Genomic DNA, 15,660 nt, shown 5'->3' on the forward strand with positions numbered 1-15,660 from the left:
TGGCATTCCTCATAGCAACTTTCCTCCGGGCTTGTGTTTGCCTCAGCCAGTCAGTGAAAAACAAAGACATTTACAATCGCTTTTCCATAGCTCCTTCAGAGAGATTTTCTCCCACTGATTTTATTCTCATTTTGTTTGTTCCTTCCCCCCAGATGCAGAGCTTCAGGTATCTGTCTGCAGCTCTGTACCTCTGCTAGCTGCCTTTGGAGGTAGGGGCTCCCCCCCCCCCCAATCTGCCTCATACTCTAGCAGCTGTCAGGTCATGCATTTTCTGGGGAGGAATCTGTCCGTTCTCCATTTCTTCAGAGAGTCTTTTTCTGACAGTTCCCAGTTTGGTCTCAGTTTATCCCCTGTGCCCCAGAAACAGTTTTTGACACTAAAGTGGCGGCTTTTCCTGTTACAGAAGGTAGGGGCTTTTTGTCCGTTTCTGTTTTCGGGGTCTGTGGAGTCTGTGTTCAAAATCAAGCTTCTGCTTTTCTAACAGGGGAGGTTTTTGCCATCTCTAAACTCCCATTAGGACAGGTGTTTTGTCTCATCAGGCCTTCACCTGGCCCAGTCCCCCAGTGGGTTGTGTTTGTCTGGGTGCTCAAGGACAGAGCTTATGCCAGAGGCAATCACCCCTCAGGGCTACACTCCCTCATCTCACAAGGAGTCAGTTGAAACAAAGCTTTTCTCAAAGAGATGCTTTCTCTGATAGAAAACAAAGCTTTGCTCCTGGATAGTTCTGTTCTGCCCTGGCTGGGCTCTTTCCCCAGACAGCGTTCTGACTCAGCAGCACAACTGCTTCAGACACAGTTCAGCTTTACTGTTTTCCCAGAAAGGTTAGGTCCTTACTCTGACAGGAAAGCTTTTCTCAGATTTCTTTTTTGCAGCTGTGGACCTATCAACCCGGGACTTGTAGGAAAGCAGACAACTGTGCCGTTCCCACCGGCTTTAGCTTGCTTTGTTCATTAGCAATCTTCCCCTGGGTCCTGCACCTTCCTGCCTCAGCTCTATGCTCCAGGAAGTTTACAACTGCAGGAACCCTAGTATCCCTGAAATGCACTCCAACTCAGAGGCTGGCCAGTCGCCTCTGGGTTGTTGGTCAGAAGCGAGGATACAGTGCTAACAGAGTTTACATTGCTTCAGGGGACCTTTGCTTTAGGATGATTAAGCACCTTTTCATTCTGAAAGGGCTCACTCAGAAACAAAACCCTTGATGCCTCAGCTCAGCTGTAACTGAAAAGCTTGGCTTTTTTTTGCTTTTCCCAGTAAAGTTTCCTGCCCCTTTGGGCTCTCTGTAGCTCTTTACCCCCACTCTCCCAAGCTTTTCCCTCAGGGGACTTTGACCCACTGCCTTTTACTAGCTTGAAGAAATAGAGCTTAGAAGAGGTTTTTAGGAACTTGTCCCTGCCTCCTGCATTGCAGGGAGGATTTTTAAAGCTTGAAACAGAACTGAGAGAGGTTTTGCCCTCTTAAGAGGTTTGTTGTTGTCCCTTTGAACTAATCACAGGTGATTCCCATACTAATATCTTCAGGTGATTCTAATTTTTGTCTTCCTGAGAGAGTTCTGAAAGGCTTTAGTTTTTTAAGTTTAATAGAGCTTTTAGTTTGAGAAAGATTAAGGCTTTTTAGAGAGATTTTTTTTTCCCAAATTTCCCAAGAAAAACTTTAGTTTTTTTGTTTTTGTTTCTGTTTTTTAGAGCTGAGGTCCTAACCCAGGGCCTTGCACTTGCTAGAAAGCTTTGTAGTTTAAGAGAAAGATTTTTTTCCCAAGAGAGAAGACCAACTTTCCCCAAAACTTTAAACTTTGGCTTTTTACACCCCCATTTTTGCCTCAAGGAGAGGCAAAAAATTTCTCCTACTGCTTAGATTTAGCATTTCAGCTGTCCCCATGTCAAAAGCTTCCATAGGAAACTTTTTCTTCCCCATAAGCTCAAAGAAGAGCTTTTTTAATACCTGTAAAGCTCAAAAAAAAAAAAGATTTTTTTCCCAGTTTGCGTTCACAGCCCCCAAAGTTAGAAAATTGAAGAGTTTTTCTATCTAGTTGCCTTACTTATTTTTTTCTACACGATCTTACACGTCTAAGTTTTTTCTATACTATATTACTACACTATATCTTAAACTTATTTTTCAGATAGAAATAGAGAAAGGAATAGAAGATAGAAAATTTTGACAGAAAAGAATTTTGCGCTGCAGCATCGGACATCCTTCCAGTCCGTTTTCCTTTTCTCTCGAGGATAAAACCCCTGCCCCTCAATAATATACTTTCGCCAAAGACTCTGTAATAAAATTATTTTCCTTTTTCTTTAGTCCCTATTACTTTGTCTTTAGTCCTGTTCATTTGTCTTTAGTCCCCCTTTATTACTTTTTTCTTTAGTCCCTGTTCATAGCGCCATTATGTGGGGCGTTTATCCACCAATCCCACAGTTCCCCAGTGTTTTCTTGAATGTGAGCAGCAGGAAATATTACATAGAAAGATTTAGATTGTGGAGATAAACAGATAGAAAATAAAGGATAGCCTCGAGAGGGCCTGGAACCTTTTCCAATAGCCCGACTGGCTCTGCCCCAGGGTATTTATAGAGACGCCAAGGGGTGAAGCAAAAAACCTCCCCCCAGCACAGCCAAGTGCAGACCATCTCAGACACCTGCACTCAGGTCCGTGGTCCTAATCATCCTCTCTATGAGGACCTGCTGGGTAAAGCCACGAGGAACCCGAAAATGGGCTCCCACACATATCACAGGACAGTATGATACAGAATGGTTGCTGAGTGTTGGAGCCCAGTCTAGGCACCATACTGAGTTCCAGCTAAACCTAGGTAGTACAATGTGAAACCCCATTTCAAAAGATTCAGAAACTAAGTCCATCAATCCATAACAAGTCACTGTGCCTTAGTTGGGTCAATGAATTGGTGAGTAACTTTTGCTTTAGTTAGTCTAAGTCTTTTCATGGGTAAAGAACTGATCCACTCCACATAGATAACGTCAGAATTACAAAAGAAGTGGGTGGAGCCTCAGTTATTCAATCAGGCTTCAGATTTCATCTGGGAAGTGTGTCCAAAGTATATAAGGGTCAGAACCATCAGATACACTCAGTCTTGGAGCCTGGAGCCTCTTGGAGTCACCGTCTCCCGGGGCTGGGATCTGGACGTTGGTTACCAGTGTTCAGACCAGGTAAGTAAGTCCTTTACCTCAATCAAGTCACCCCGTCTCACCCAGAGTATAGTCTTAGGTTCACCTCAATGTATCATTTCTATCTCTTTTAGTTGCTCATTTTTTTTTGTTTTATGACAAGAACTTCCTACATAACTCTGCCTGGCCTCAAGTTCTCGGAGATTCTGCTGGATAATCATCAGAGCCAGCAAGTTTTGTTTATGTCAAAGTCATTATTTGAGTCTGTTTGTAGTGTCCCTGTTTAGAGACAGTTCCACTGTGAATATCAGGGTGAACCTGAACTCCAGGAAATTCTGGGGGGTAGTTACATATGAATCATTCAAATGATTTGACTGTGCTGGTCTTTTTCTTTGTCTTTCTTTCTTTCTTTCTTTTCTTTTTTTTTTCTTTTTTTTTTGGTGTTTTGACATGACACAGAATCTGTCTGTAGAACAGGCTGACTTGAACTCATAGAAGTTGTCTCCAAGTGATGAGATTAAAAGCACGTTCCGCTAAGGCCCAGCTTGTGCTGATGTTTAGGTCAATTTAAACCAGAAATGGTTGCGTATACCTTTAATCCCAGCACTTGGGAGGCAGAGACAGGCAGAACTCTGAGTTTGAGGCCAGCCTGGGATACAGAGTGTGTTCTAGGACTGCCCAGGCTGAGGTCCTGTAACAACAGTCACAATAGCAAGAAGTCCTTTTTCTCTGCTGGTTGATACATGGTCCCATCATGAAGACTAGGATGTTCTGAACTTTTCAGGAAGCAGCCTGCTTCCCTGGTCTCAGTGTTCAAATTAAAAATGTGAACCATAATTTTATAATTAATTGGAAATATCTTTTTTTTATTTTTAATGTTCTATTAGTTTTGGGAGACCTCAAGTAGGATGTTCTAGAACTCTAGGAGTAAGTAACCATGACACTGGACTAGTGAGTTTGACTGTGACATGTAAATTTTCATTTGCATCCCTGAGTCCTTTCCAGATGCTTTACAAACATTACAGACCTAGGCAGTAGCTACTGAAAGTTTATTGACCGACTTTTTACTTTTTAGTGTTTTTTCTTTCTTTCTTTTTTTTTTTTTGGTTTTTCAAGACAGAGTTTCTCTGTAGCTCTGGAGCCTGTCCTAGAACTTGCACTGTAGAGTAGGCTGGGCTCCATCTCACAGAGATCAACCTGGCTCTGCCTCCGGAATGCTGGGATTAAAGACCTGGGCCACGACTGCCCAGCTGTTTCTTTGTTACCCTGTCCAGCTCCGTAACACAGAGAATACATGCTTACAGCCCTCCTGTCTCTTTCCCTGAAACATCAGGACCAGTGATAATCAACAAGTGAAGTCAATAACTAATGATGTCCATCTCACAGATTCCCTCAATTGTTCCAGGCTGGGTCAGCCAGGTGAACGGAGACTGGCAAGGTTGGAAATGGGATGTTTCCTTTGCTTTCTTTGAGGTCCTGGAGAACTGACCACATGGGCTGAGCCTTTAGGCTTCCTGGAGAGCCCTTAGTGGAAATGGATTCACCTGAACTGTGGTTGGAATAGGATGGGGTGTTTGGGAAAGAGCATGCTTTTGAGAGGCTTCCCACTGCAGACAGGATAGGTGTGGCTTTAAAACCCTCACATGGTGATCAAAATGTGAGAATGGAGATGTCCACCATCACCACAGAGAGGTTCTTGTGTGGGAAGAGGAAAAGATTCCTAAGTTTTCTGAATGATGTCTTTGCTTTCATGCTTCCTCAGCATTATTATCCCTGAAAACCAGTCTTGATGGGAGACCAGGCCCCACCCACACTCGAGCAGCTGGCAAGACAGAGGCTGCTGAGGGAAGAGGACTTGACCATTTCTATTCTGGAGGGCCTGCCTGTGGGGCTGTTCCAGGAGATGTTTCAGGAGGCCTTCAACGACAGACGTACAAACATCTTGAGGGCCATGGTGTCTGCCTGGCCATTCCCAGACCTTTCTGTAAGATCCCTGATAAAAGACTCCGACCTGGAGACTTTGAAAGCTCTGCTTGATGGACTAGATGTGCTGATTACAGACAAGGTTCATCCCAGGTAATCAGGACCCAGGTAGGATGGAGGAAGGCTGTGGGGGTGCAGAGAAGGAACAACTGGGGACACGGAGAACTTGGCCAAAGGTAGATCAGAGGCTTCTTATAGCATCAGCATAGAGAACTGCAGAGGTTTGGGCCAGGTCTCAGGCATCGGGGCAATTAATGGCAAATGTGGAGGGCACAAGAGTAGACATAGCCACTGAGGAATAGGCCTCTCCCTGCCAGCTCCACAGTTAAAAGTGGAATGAGGCTGGGGTTAATGCGAATGGAATGGAGAGAAATGAGATAGATGCCTTACTGGCAAAGACCATTTTCACTGAGCTTGAGGCTTGATCTTGAGAAAGCAAAGATTTAGAAGGGAAGCTGATATGAGATGTGGACAAGTAGACTGTAAGATGTATCTTGTCTTATCTTCTGGGAATTCTACCTGTTTTACCAACAGGAGGTCAAAACTCAGAGTGCTTGATTTGACGGGTGTGGACCATGACTTCTGGAGAATTAAAGCAGAAACCCATGAAGATGACTGCTCACCACAAGCCGAGAGGCAGGAACAACCAGTGGAAGTCAGTCCTAACTCTGGGGTGAAGAAACGTTTTAAGGTAGTAATTGACCTTGGACTCATAAAGACCAGGTTCAATCAATGTGACTGGTACTTGTTACAGTGGGCCCAGCAGCGAAACGATTCCATTCATGTATGCTGTAGAACGCTGAAGCTTTGGGATTCACCGGTCTTTGCTGCTGTACAGATCTTCAAAATGATAAATCTAGACTGTATCCTGGAGCTGATTCTGAGTCACTGGTCACTTGAATTCATGGTACAGCTTTTTCCTTACTTGGAGCAGATGAGAAAACTTCACACCCTTGAGCTAGTGGGAATTCGAGAGCCCTTAAGATCTACTGCTTCTGCAGAGCAAGAATGGATAAGCATGTTGCTTTCTCAGATCTCCAGATTCCCTTGTCTCCAGAATCTCTCTGTACATCATACCTACTTTTTAACAGGCTGCCTTGAAAAGTGGCTCAGGTAAGGAAGGATGGAGAGTGTCCTCCAGAACATAGCAACCACATCCTTTTCTTTACAGATTAGTGGGTCCTTGATGGTCTGACCACTGTGAACCTAGCAGTGGTGGAGATATAGGTTAACCAGGCAGATGAGCTCTATGCTCAGACATTTGTGAACAGGCACTAGCACACCTGTAATTTCTCATGTGTAAAAGGTTGTTTGGGGTCCAAGAAGGGGTTGAGCAAGTGATGTTCCTACTTCCAAGATGTGAATTATCATTTCCACTTCCTAGTCTTCTCCTTTCTATTTGGTTTATATTCTGATTTGATGGTTGTTTATATTATATATTTATTTATTTATTTCCTAGTCTCCTCTTTCCAGATGCTTTATAATCATTTTACACATGAATCAAAGATCCCCCTATTCCTTCCTCTCCCCACATCAGCCCCCCTCCCAACCCACCCTCCACTCCCACCCACAAGAAGGCAAGGCCTCCCATGGGGAGGCACATCCAGTAGAAGCAATTCTAAGCCCTTCCCCTGCCTCTAGGCTGTACAAGGTGTACATCATAGGTAGAGAGCTATAAAAAGCCCGCTCATGTTCCAGAGATGGATTCTGATCCTACCGCCAGGATGCCCCCCAAGCAGATCAAGATATGCAACTGTCTCACCATACAGAGGGCCTAGTCCAGTCCCATGCAGGCTCCACAGCTGTTGATCCACCTTTCATGATTTCCCACTGGTTTGGTTTGGTTGTCTCTGCATGTTTCCCCATCATGGTCCTGATGCACTTGCTCATAGAATCCCTCTTCTCTCTCTTTGACTGGACTCCTGGAGCTCTGCCTGGTGCTTGGTAGTGGACCTCTGCATCTGCCTCCATCAGTCATTGGAGAAAAGCTCTATGATGACAGTTAGGGTATTCACCCATGTGATCACTGGGGAAAGCCAGTTTAGTTCGGGCACCCTCTCCACTATTTCTGGTAGTCCAATCTGGCATCATTCTTGGGGATTCTAGGCAACTTTCCCAGCACTGGGTTTCTCTATATCCCCATGATATCTCCCTCTATCATGGTATTACTTCATTGCTTTCCCCATCCATCCCTGTTCCAGCTCAACCATCTCATTCCTTTATGTTCTCATCCCTTATCCCCTACCCTCCATTGCCCACCCCTCATCCTCATTTTACTCATGGAAATATATATTTCCCCTTCTCAGGGTGATCCATGCGTCCCTCTTTGGGTCTTCCTTGTTAGTTAGCTTCTCTGGAGTTGTGGATTGTTGTCTAATTATCCTTTGCTTTACATCTAGTATCCACTTATAAGTGAGTACGTACCATGTTTGTCCTTCCGAGTTTGGGGTACCTCACTCAGGATGATATTTTCTAGTTCCATCCATTTGCCTGCAAATTTCATGATGTCTATTGGTTGAAATATTAAGGCAACTCCACCTAATTAAAAGGGAGGTTTATTTTGTGGTATAACTTACAAGTGAAGGGATAGGTTACAGGTTCCGGGAAAGGTGAAGCACAGTCCAGCGGTGTTCTCTGGAGAACTCTGCTCGGTCTAACTCCAGCATCCAGGATCCAGAAACCAAGAGAGCCTGCACTTCCAGATCTCAGGTCTTTAGTGCTCCTGTCTTGGCCCTACCTTGTAGGCATGACAGTTACCAGAAGCATCAATTGGGGTAGTAATTCCTGGACAAAGTTGGAGCAGCTACCCACTACAGATGTCATTGTTTCTCTCTGCTGAGTAGTACTCCATTGTGTATACATACCACATTTTCTTAATCCATTCTTCACTTGAGGGGCATCTAGGTTGTTTACAGGTTCTGGTTATCACAAATAATGGTGATATGAACATAGGTGAGCATGTGTCCTTGTGGTATGTTTGAACATTCCTAGGGTATATGCCCAAGAGTAGTATAGCTGGGTCTCCAGGTGGATTGATTCCCAATTTTCTGAGAAACTGCCATACTGATTTCCAAAGTGGCTGTAACAGTTTGCACTCCCACAAACAGTGGAGGAGTGTCCCCTTGCTCCACATGCTCTCCAAGATAAGCTGTGTGCAATGCTTTTGATCTTAGCCATTCTGACAGGTGTAAGATGGTATCCCAGAGTTGTTTTGATTTGCATCTATCTGATGATTAAGGATGCTGAGCAATTCCTTAAATGTCTTTTGGTCATTTGAAATTATTCTTTTTAGAATTCTCTGTTTAGCTCTATAGTCCTTTTTTTTGTTTGTTTGTTTTTGTTTTTGTTTTTTTGTTTTGTGTCAAGACAGGTTTCTCTGTGTAGTTTTGGTACCTGTCCTGGATCTCACTCTGTAGACCAGGATGGCCTCGAACTCACAAAGATCCACCTGGCTCTGCCTCCCAAGTGCTGGAATTAGTGCACCACCACCACCCCTATATCCATTTTTTAATTGAATTGTTCCTTACTTTGATGTCTAGTTTGAATTCTTTATATATTTTGAAGATCAGTCCTCTGTCAGCTGTGGGGTTAGTGAAGATCTTTTCCCATTCTGTAGGCTCTTTTTGTCTTATTGACTGTGTCTTTTGCCCTACAAAAGAGTCTCAGTTTCAAAAGGTCCCCTTTATTAATTGTTGCTCTCAGTGTCTGTGCTACTGGTGTTATATTTAGGAAGTGGTCTCCTGTGCCAATGCATTCAAGAGTATTTCTACTTTTTCCTCTCTCAAGTTCAGTGTAACTGGATTTATGTTAAGGTCTTTGATCCACTTGGACTTGAGTTTTGTGCATGGTGACAGATATGGATCTATTTGCCATCTTTTACCATGTTGACATCCAGTTATGCCAGTGTAGTGGGTAGCCATTCCAGCTTTGATCTGGAACTTCCAACCCCCATTGAGACTTCGGCAACTGTCACGCCTACAAGGCGGGGCCAAAGGAGGCCTGGGGACCCAAGATCTGAATCGGCAAGCACTCTCTCCGTTCCGGGACCCTGGATGGTGGAGGTGGACCAAGCAGAGCTCCAAAGAACTGTGATACACCTTCCCCAGACCCCGCGACCTACCTATCCCTTAATTTGTAAGTTACGCCATTAAATAAATCTCCTTTTAACTACGTGGAGTGGCCTTAATAATTTCACCAATATGCCAGCACCATTTGTTGAAGATACTTTCTTTTTTCCATTGTACAGTTTTGGCTTCTTTGTCAAACAAAAATCAGGTGATCAAATGTATGTGGATTAATGTCCGGATCTTCAATTTGATTCCATTGGTCCATATGTCAGTTTTTATGCTAATACCAGGCTGGTTTTTATACTATAGGTCTATAGTAGAGCTTGATGTCAGGGATGATGGTGCCTCCAGAAGTAGCTTGGTTGTACAGGATTCTTTTAGCTATCCTGGGTTTTCTTTTTTCCAAATGAAATTGAGATTTGTCCTTTCCTGGACTGTGAAGAATTGTGTTGAAATTTTGAAGGGGATTGCATTGAATCTGTAGATTGCTTTTGGTAAGATTGCCATTTTTACTTTGTTAATCCTACCTATCCATGAGCATGGGAGATCTTTCCATTTTCTGATATCTTCTTCGATTTCTTTCTTCAGAGACTTAAAGTTCTTGTCATACAGGTCTTTCATTTGCTTAGTTAGAGTTACACCAAGGTATGTTATATTATTTGTGGCTGTTGTAAAGGGTGATGGTTCTCTGTTTTCTTTCTCAGCCCTTTTATCATTTTTATATAGTTGACTTTTTTTTGAGTTGATCTTGTATCCTGCCACTTTACTGAAGGAGTTTATCAGCTGTATGAGTTCCCTGGTAGAATTTTTGGGGTCAGTTATATATACTATCATATTGTCTGCAAATAGTGAAATTTTGACTTCTTCCTTTCCAATTTGTATCCCCTTGATCTCCTTTTATTGTCTTATTTCTCTAGCTAGAACTTCAAGTACAATATTGAATAAATATGGGGAGAGTGGTCACTCTTGTATTGTTTCTGAATTTAGTGGAATCACTTTGAGTTTCTCTCCATTTATTTTGATGTTGGCTGGTGACTTGCTGTAAATTGCCTTTATTATATTTAGGTATTTTCCCTTACTCTTGATCTCTCCATGACCTTTATCGTGAAGGGGTGTTGAATTTTGTCAAAGGCTTCTTCACCATCTAATGAGATGATCATGTGTTTTTTTTTCTTTCAGTTTGTTTATATGGTGTATTACATTGACAGATTTTTGTATGTTGAACCATGCTTGCATCCCTGGGATGAAACCTACTTAGTCATTGTGGATAATTTTTTTGATGTGACCTTGGAGTATGTTTGCCAGTATTTTATTGAATATTTTTGCATTAATGTTCATGAGGTAGATTGGTCTGTAATTCTTTCTTTGTTGCATCTTTGTGTGACTTGGGAATCAGTAACTGTAGCCTCATAAAAGGAATTTGGTAATGTTCCTTCTGCTTCTATTGTGTGGAACAATTTGAAGAGTATTGGAATTAACTCTTCTTTGAAAATCTAGTAGAATTATTTGTTGAAATCTTGTGGTCCTGGACTTTTCTTGGTTGGACTTTTAGGTGACTGTATCTATTTCCTTAGGGGTTATAGGTCAATTTAAATAGTTTATCTGATCTTTATTTAACTTTGGTATGTGGTACCTATCCAGAAAATTGTCCATTTCTTTCAGATTTTCCAATTTTGTGGAGTACAGGTTTTTGAAGTATGACCTGATGATTCTCTGGATTTCCTCATTGTCAGTTGTTATATCTCCTTTTTCATTTCTGATTTTGTTAATTTGGATGCTGTCTCTCTGCCTTTGGTTAGGATGGATAAGGCCTTGTCTATCTTGTTGACTTTTTTCAAAGAAACAACTCTTTGTTTCATTGATTCTTTATATTGTTCTCTGTTTCTATTTCATTGATTTCAGCTCTCAATTTGATTATTACCTGGTGTCCATTCCTCCTGGGTGTTTGTCTCTTTTTGTTCTAGAGCTTTCAGTTGTGCTGTTAAGTCATTAGTGTGAGATTTCTCCAACTTTTTTTTTTAAAGATTTAGCTATTTATTATATATACATATTCTCATTACAGATGGTTGAGAGCCACCATGTAGTTGCTTGGAATTGAACTCAGGACCTCTGGAAGAACAGTCAGTGCTCTTAACCACTGAGCAATCTCTCCAGCCCTTTCTCCAACTTCTTTATGTGGGCATTTAGTGTTATGTATTTTCCTCTTAGCACTGCTTTCATAGTGTCCCATAAGTTTGGCTTTGTAGAAAATTCATTTTTGTTGAACTCTAGGAAGTCTGTAATTTCTTTCTTTATTTCTTCCTTGACCCATTGGTGCTTAAGTTGAGCATTATTCAGTTCCCATGAGATTGTAGGCTTTCTGTAATTTTGTTGTTGTTGAAATCTAACTGTAAGCCATGATGGTCTGATAGAATATAGGAAATTTATTTTTGTTTTTGTATCTGTTGAGATTTGTATTGTGACTGAATATGTGGATGATTTTATACAAGGTTTCATGGGGTGCTGAGAAGAAGGTATATTCTTTTGTGTTAGGGTAAATTGTTCTGTCGATATCTATTAAGTCCATTTGAGTCATAACATCTGTCAGGTCCCTTATTTCTCTCTTAAGTTTCCATCTGGCAGATCTGTCCAGTGATGAGAGTAGGGTGTTGAAGTTTCCCACTATTAATGTGTGGGGTTTGATGTGTGGTTTAACTTTAGTAATGTTTCTTTTAGATATGTGTGTGCCCTTGTATTTGGGGCATAAATGTTCAGAATTGAAACTTCATCTTGGTGGATCTTTCCTGTGAGTATATAATGTCCTTCTTGTTCTCTTTTGATTTTAGTTTGAAGTCTATTTTGTTGGATACTAGGATAGCTACACCAGCTTGTTTCTTAAGTCCATTTGATTGCAAAGACTTTTCTCAGGCTTTTACACTGAGGTAGTGTCTGGCTTTTAACTTGAAGTGTGTTTCTTTTTCTTTTTTCCTTTTTCCTTTTCTTTTTTCTTTTTTCTTTTTTTTTTCTGGTTTTTTGAGACGGTTTCTCTGTGTAGCTTTGGAGCCTTGGAAATCACTCTGTAGATCAGGCTGGCCTTGAACTCACAGAGATCCACCTGCCTCTGCCTCCTGAGTTTTGGGATTAAAGATGTACACCACCACCACCACTGGGCAAGGCATGTTTCTTGTATGCAGCAGAAAGATGAGTCCTACTTTGTATCCATTCTGTTAGCCTGTGTCATTTTATAGGTGAATTAAGTCTATTGATATTAAGGGATATTAATGACCAGTGATTAATTCCTGTTATTTTTTGGTGATAGTGTTGTGTTCATTTCTCTTCTTTGGGATTTACTACTGTGGGGTTATCTATTGCCTGTGTTTTCATGGGTGTATCTGCTTCCTTATGTTGGAATTTTCCTTCTAGTGCTTTTTGTAGGGCTGAATTTGGGGATAGGTATTGTTTAAATCTGGTATTGTCTTGGAATGTCTTATTCACTCTATCTATGGTAGTTGAAAGTTTTGCTGGGTATATTAGTCTAGGCTGGCATCCATGGTCTCTTAGTGTCTGCATTACATCTGTCCAGGACCTTCAGGCTTTCAAAGTCTCCATTGAGAAGTTGGGTGTTTTTTGATAGGTCTGCCTTTATAAGTGACTTAGCTTTTTCCTTTGCTGTTCTTACTATTCTTTTTTTATTCTGTATTTTAGTGGTTTAATTATTATGTGAGAAGGGAACTTCTTGGGGCAGTCTAGTCTATTTGGTGTTCTATAAGTTTTTTGTATCTTCATAGATATTTCCTCCTTTAAGTTGGGAATGTTTTCTTCCATGATTTTGTTGAATATATTTTCTGTGCTTTTGAGTTGCTATTCTTCTCCTTCTATCCCTATTATTCTTAGGTTTCGTCGTTTCATGGTGTCCCAGATTTCCTGGACATTTTGTGTTATAACTTTTTTGGCTTTAGTGTTTTCTTTGATTGACAAATTACTTCCTCTATTGTACCTCTACACCAGAGATTCTGTCTTCTATCTCTTGCATTCTGTTGGTTATGCTTGCATCTGTGCTTCCTGTTTGTTTACTGGGATTTTCTATTTCCATCATTTCCTCTGTTTGTGTCTTCTTCATTGTTTCTATTTCAATTTTCAGATCTTGGACGGTTTCCTTCACATGTTTAATTGCTTTTTCATGGTTTTTTGGCCTTCTTTAAGAGATTTATTGATTTCTTCCAATTTTTTGTTTGCCTTTTCCTCAACTTCTTTAAGGGAATTTTGCATTTTTTTCTTTAAAGGCCTCTAATATCTTCATGAAACTATTTTTAAGGTTGCTTTCTTCTGCTTCTTCTACCTTGTGATGTTCAGGTGCTGTGGGATGGTCTGCATGTCAAGTGTGTTGCTGATTGGTCAATAAATAAATCACTGATTGGCCAGTGGCCAGGCAGGAAGTATAGGCGGGACAAGGAGGAGAATAAAGCTGGGAAGTGGAAGGCTGAGTCAGAGAGACACTGCCAGCCGCCAGGATGACAAACAGCATGTGAAGATGCCGGTAAGCCACGAGCCATGTGGCAGGGTATAGATTTGTGGAAATAGATTAATTTAAGCTGTAAGAAAAGCTAGCAAGAAGCCTGCCACAGCCATACAGTTTGTAACCAATATAAGTCTCTGTGTTTACTTGGTCAGTTCTGAGCAGCTGTGAGACTGGCAGGTGAGAGAGATTTGTCCTGACTATGGGCCAGGCAGGAAAACTCTAGCTACATTCAGGTCTTGCTGTTATAGGAGGCTAGGTTCTGGTGATGCTGTATTGCTCTTTATGTTGTTGTATGTATTTTTGCCCTGATGTCTACTCATCTCTTTCTCTATTAAGTGCAAGAGGTGCCTGTGTTAGAATAAGCTGCTATTGGTACACTCTGTGCTTGTTGTTTCTGATCTCAATCTTAGCTCTTGATTTAATTGGAGCTGGCAGATTCTGTATATCAGGGAGCTACTCTTATTCCAGTCTGAGCTAGCTGATTCTGTGGCTCAGGGAGTCCCTCTTGGTCTTATCAGGGCTCTTGGTCTAGTCAGAGCTGGTGGATTCTTTTTCTCATGAAGCCTCTCTTGGTCCAATGAGAGCTAGTAGATCCTGTGTCTCAGGAATCCACTCTTGGTCCAATGAGAGCTGGTGGATTCCTTGTCTCAGGAAGTTACTGGGGTCTCAGGCAGATGGGTATTGGAGTAGGGTGTGGGTCTTGTAGATTGCAGGGTTTGATGGGGGGTTTTGGTGGGGAGAGCCTGACCACAGGAGTTTTCACGGCTGGCCAGCAACTGGGGCAGAGGTGGATGGGGGTTCCTGGGGAATGGTTGTATCCCAGGACCTCGGTCCTAGAGGCAGTACTCTCTGGGTGGGAGAAGAGTCACTCACCTCTTGATCCGGTGAGAGCTGGCAGATTGGTTTCCTTGTCTCAGGAAGTTATTGGGGTCGCAGGCAGATGGGTATTGGGGTAGGGTGTGGTCTTGTGGATTGCAGGGTCTGATGGGGGTTTGGTAGGGGGAGCCTGGCCTCAGGGGTTTTCCCTGCTGGCCAGCAACTGGGGCAGAGTTGAGTGGGGGATCCTGGGGACTGGCTGTGTCCCAGGGCCCATATCAGAGGACTCTTAAAGACACTGCTAGGATGAAGCTGAATTAATCCATCATATAGACAGACTAAATTTGGGGAAAGCATCATCTGCCTAGCTTTCATTCCCACCAATCCTCTTCAATATTATTTGGCATAACTAATCCTTGATCTCTCCCTAGGTGCCTGAAGACCCCCTTGAAGACCCTGTCAATCGCTGGCTGTAGGCTCTCCCAGTCAGACTTGGATTACCTGAGCCAGTGCCTGAACATCCGTGAACTCAATCATCTGAACCTGAGTGGTGTAGAGCTATCTGATTCATGCCCTAAGCTTCTTGGGGTTCTCCTTGAGAGAATCTCAAGTACCCTGCAAACCCTGGAATTGGAGGAGTGTGAGATGAGGGACTGTCATTTCAATGCTATCTTGCCTTCCCTGAGCCAATGTTCCCAGCTTACTGTGGTCAGTTTTTGTAATAATAATATCTCTCTGTCTGTCCTGAAGAACCTTCTACGTCACACAGCCAAGCTGAGCAAGCTGATCTATGAGAAGTACCCCGCACCTCTGGAATGCTATGAGGGATTGAGAATACTTAAAGACAAATTTGAGCTACTTTGTCCTGAGATGCTGGATATAATCAGGGCCGAAAGGCAACCCAAGAAAGTCTCCTTTTGTACAAGAACCTGCTTGAACTGTTTTCACTGCTGTTTCTATAACCTGGAGGTCAGACTTTTTTGCCTTTGTCCATAAGTAGGATAAGGTTTCTTCTGGTACTAAAAATGGAAGCCTAGTGTTGGGAGTGTATGTATACTGTGTACATCCTTGATTGCCTATAATAAAATGTGCTGAGTTTTATGGGTTGCTAGTGTGTCTTCATCGGAGTACACAGCCCACTTATTCCCAGCATTTCAATATGTTTCTTTCCCCATCGCCCTAATC

At 42.2% G+C, this 15,660-nt stretch overlaps 1 protein-coding gene across 1 annotated transcript; it reads left to right on the forward strand.

Moving 5' to 3' along the window:
• Positions 1-4,900: 4,900 nt before the first annotated feature.
• LOC131904926 (oogenesin-3-like) lies at positions 4,901-15,471 on the forward strand. The gene is made up of 3 exons (XM_059255918.1): positions 4,901-5,187; positions 5,629-6,207; positions 14,907-15,471. Exons 1-3 carry the CDS (start codon positions 4,901-4,903, stop codon positions 15,469-15,471), a joined length of 1,431 nt encoding a protein of 476 aa, XP_059111901.1.
• The last annotated feature ends 189 nt before the right edge of the window (positions 15,472-15,660 follow it).

This window comes from Peromyscus eremicus, chromosome 2 (genome assembly GCF_949786415.1).
Source record: "Peromyscus eremicus chromosome 2, PerEre_H2_v1, whole genome shotgun sequence".
Classification (NCBI taxonomy): domain Eukaryota; kingdom Metazoa; phylum Chordata; class Mammalia; order Rodentia; family Cricetidae; genus Peromyscus; species Peromyscus eremicus.

Coding starts and splice junctions, on each gene's coding strand:
- LOC131904926 (XM_059255918.1), top strand. CDS start 4,901: ATGGGAGACCAGGCCCCACCCACACTCGAGCAGCTGGCAAGACAGAGG. Junction 5,188..5,628: donor ACAGACAAGGTTCATCCCAG/GTAATCAGGACC, acceptor TTTTACCAACAG/GAGGTCAAAACTCAGAGTGC. Junction 6,208..14,906: donor TGCCTTGAAAAGTGGCTCAG/GTAAGGAAGGAT, acceptor ATCTCTCCCTAG/GTGCCTGAAGACCCCCTTGA.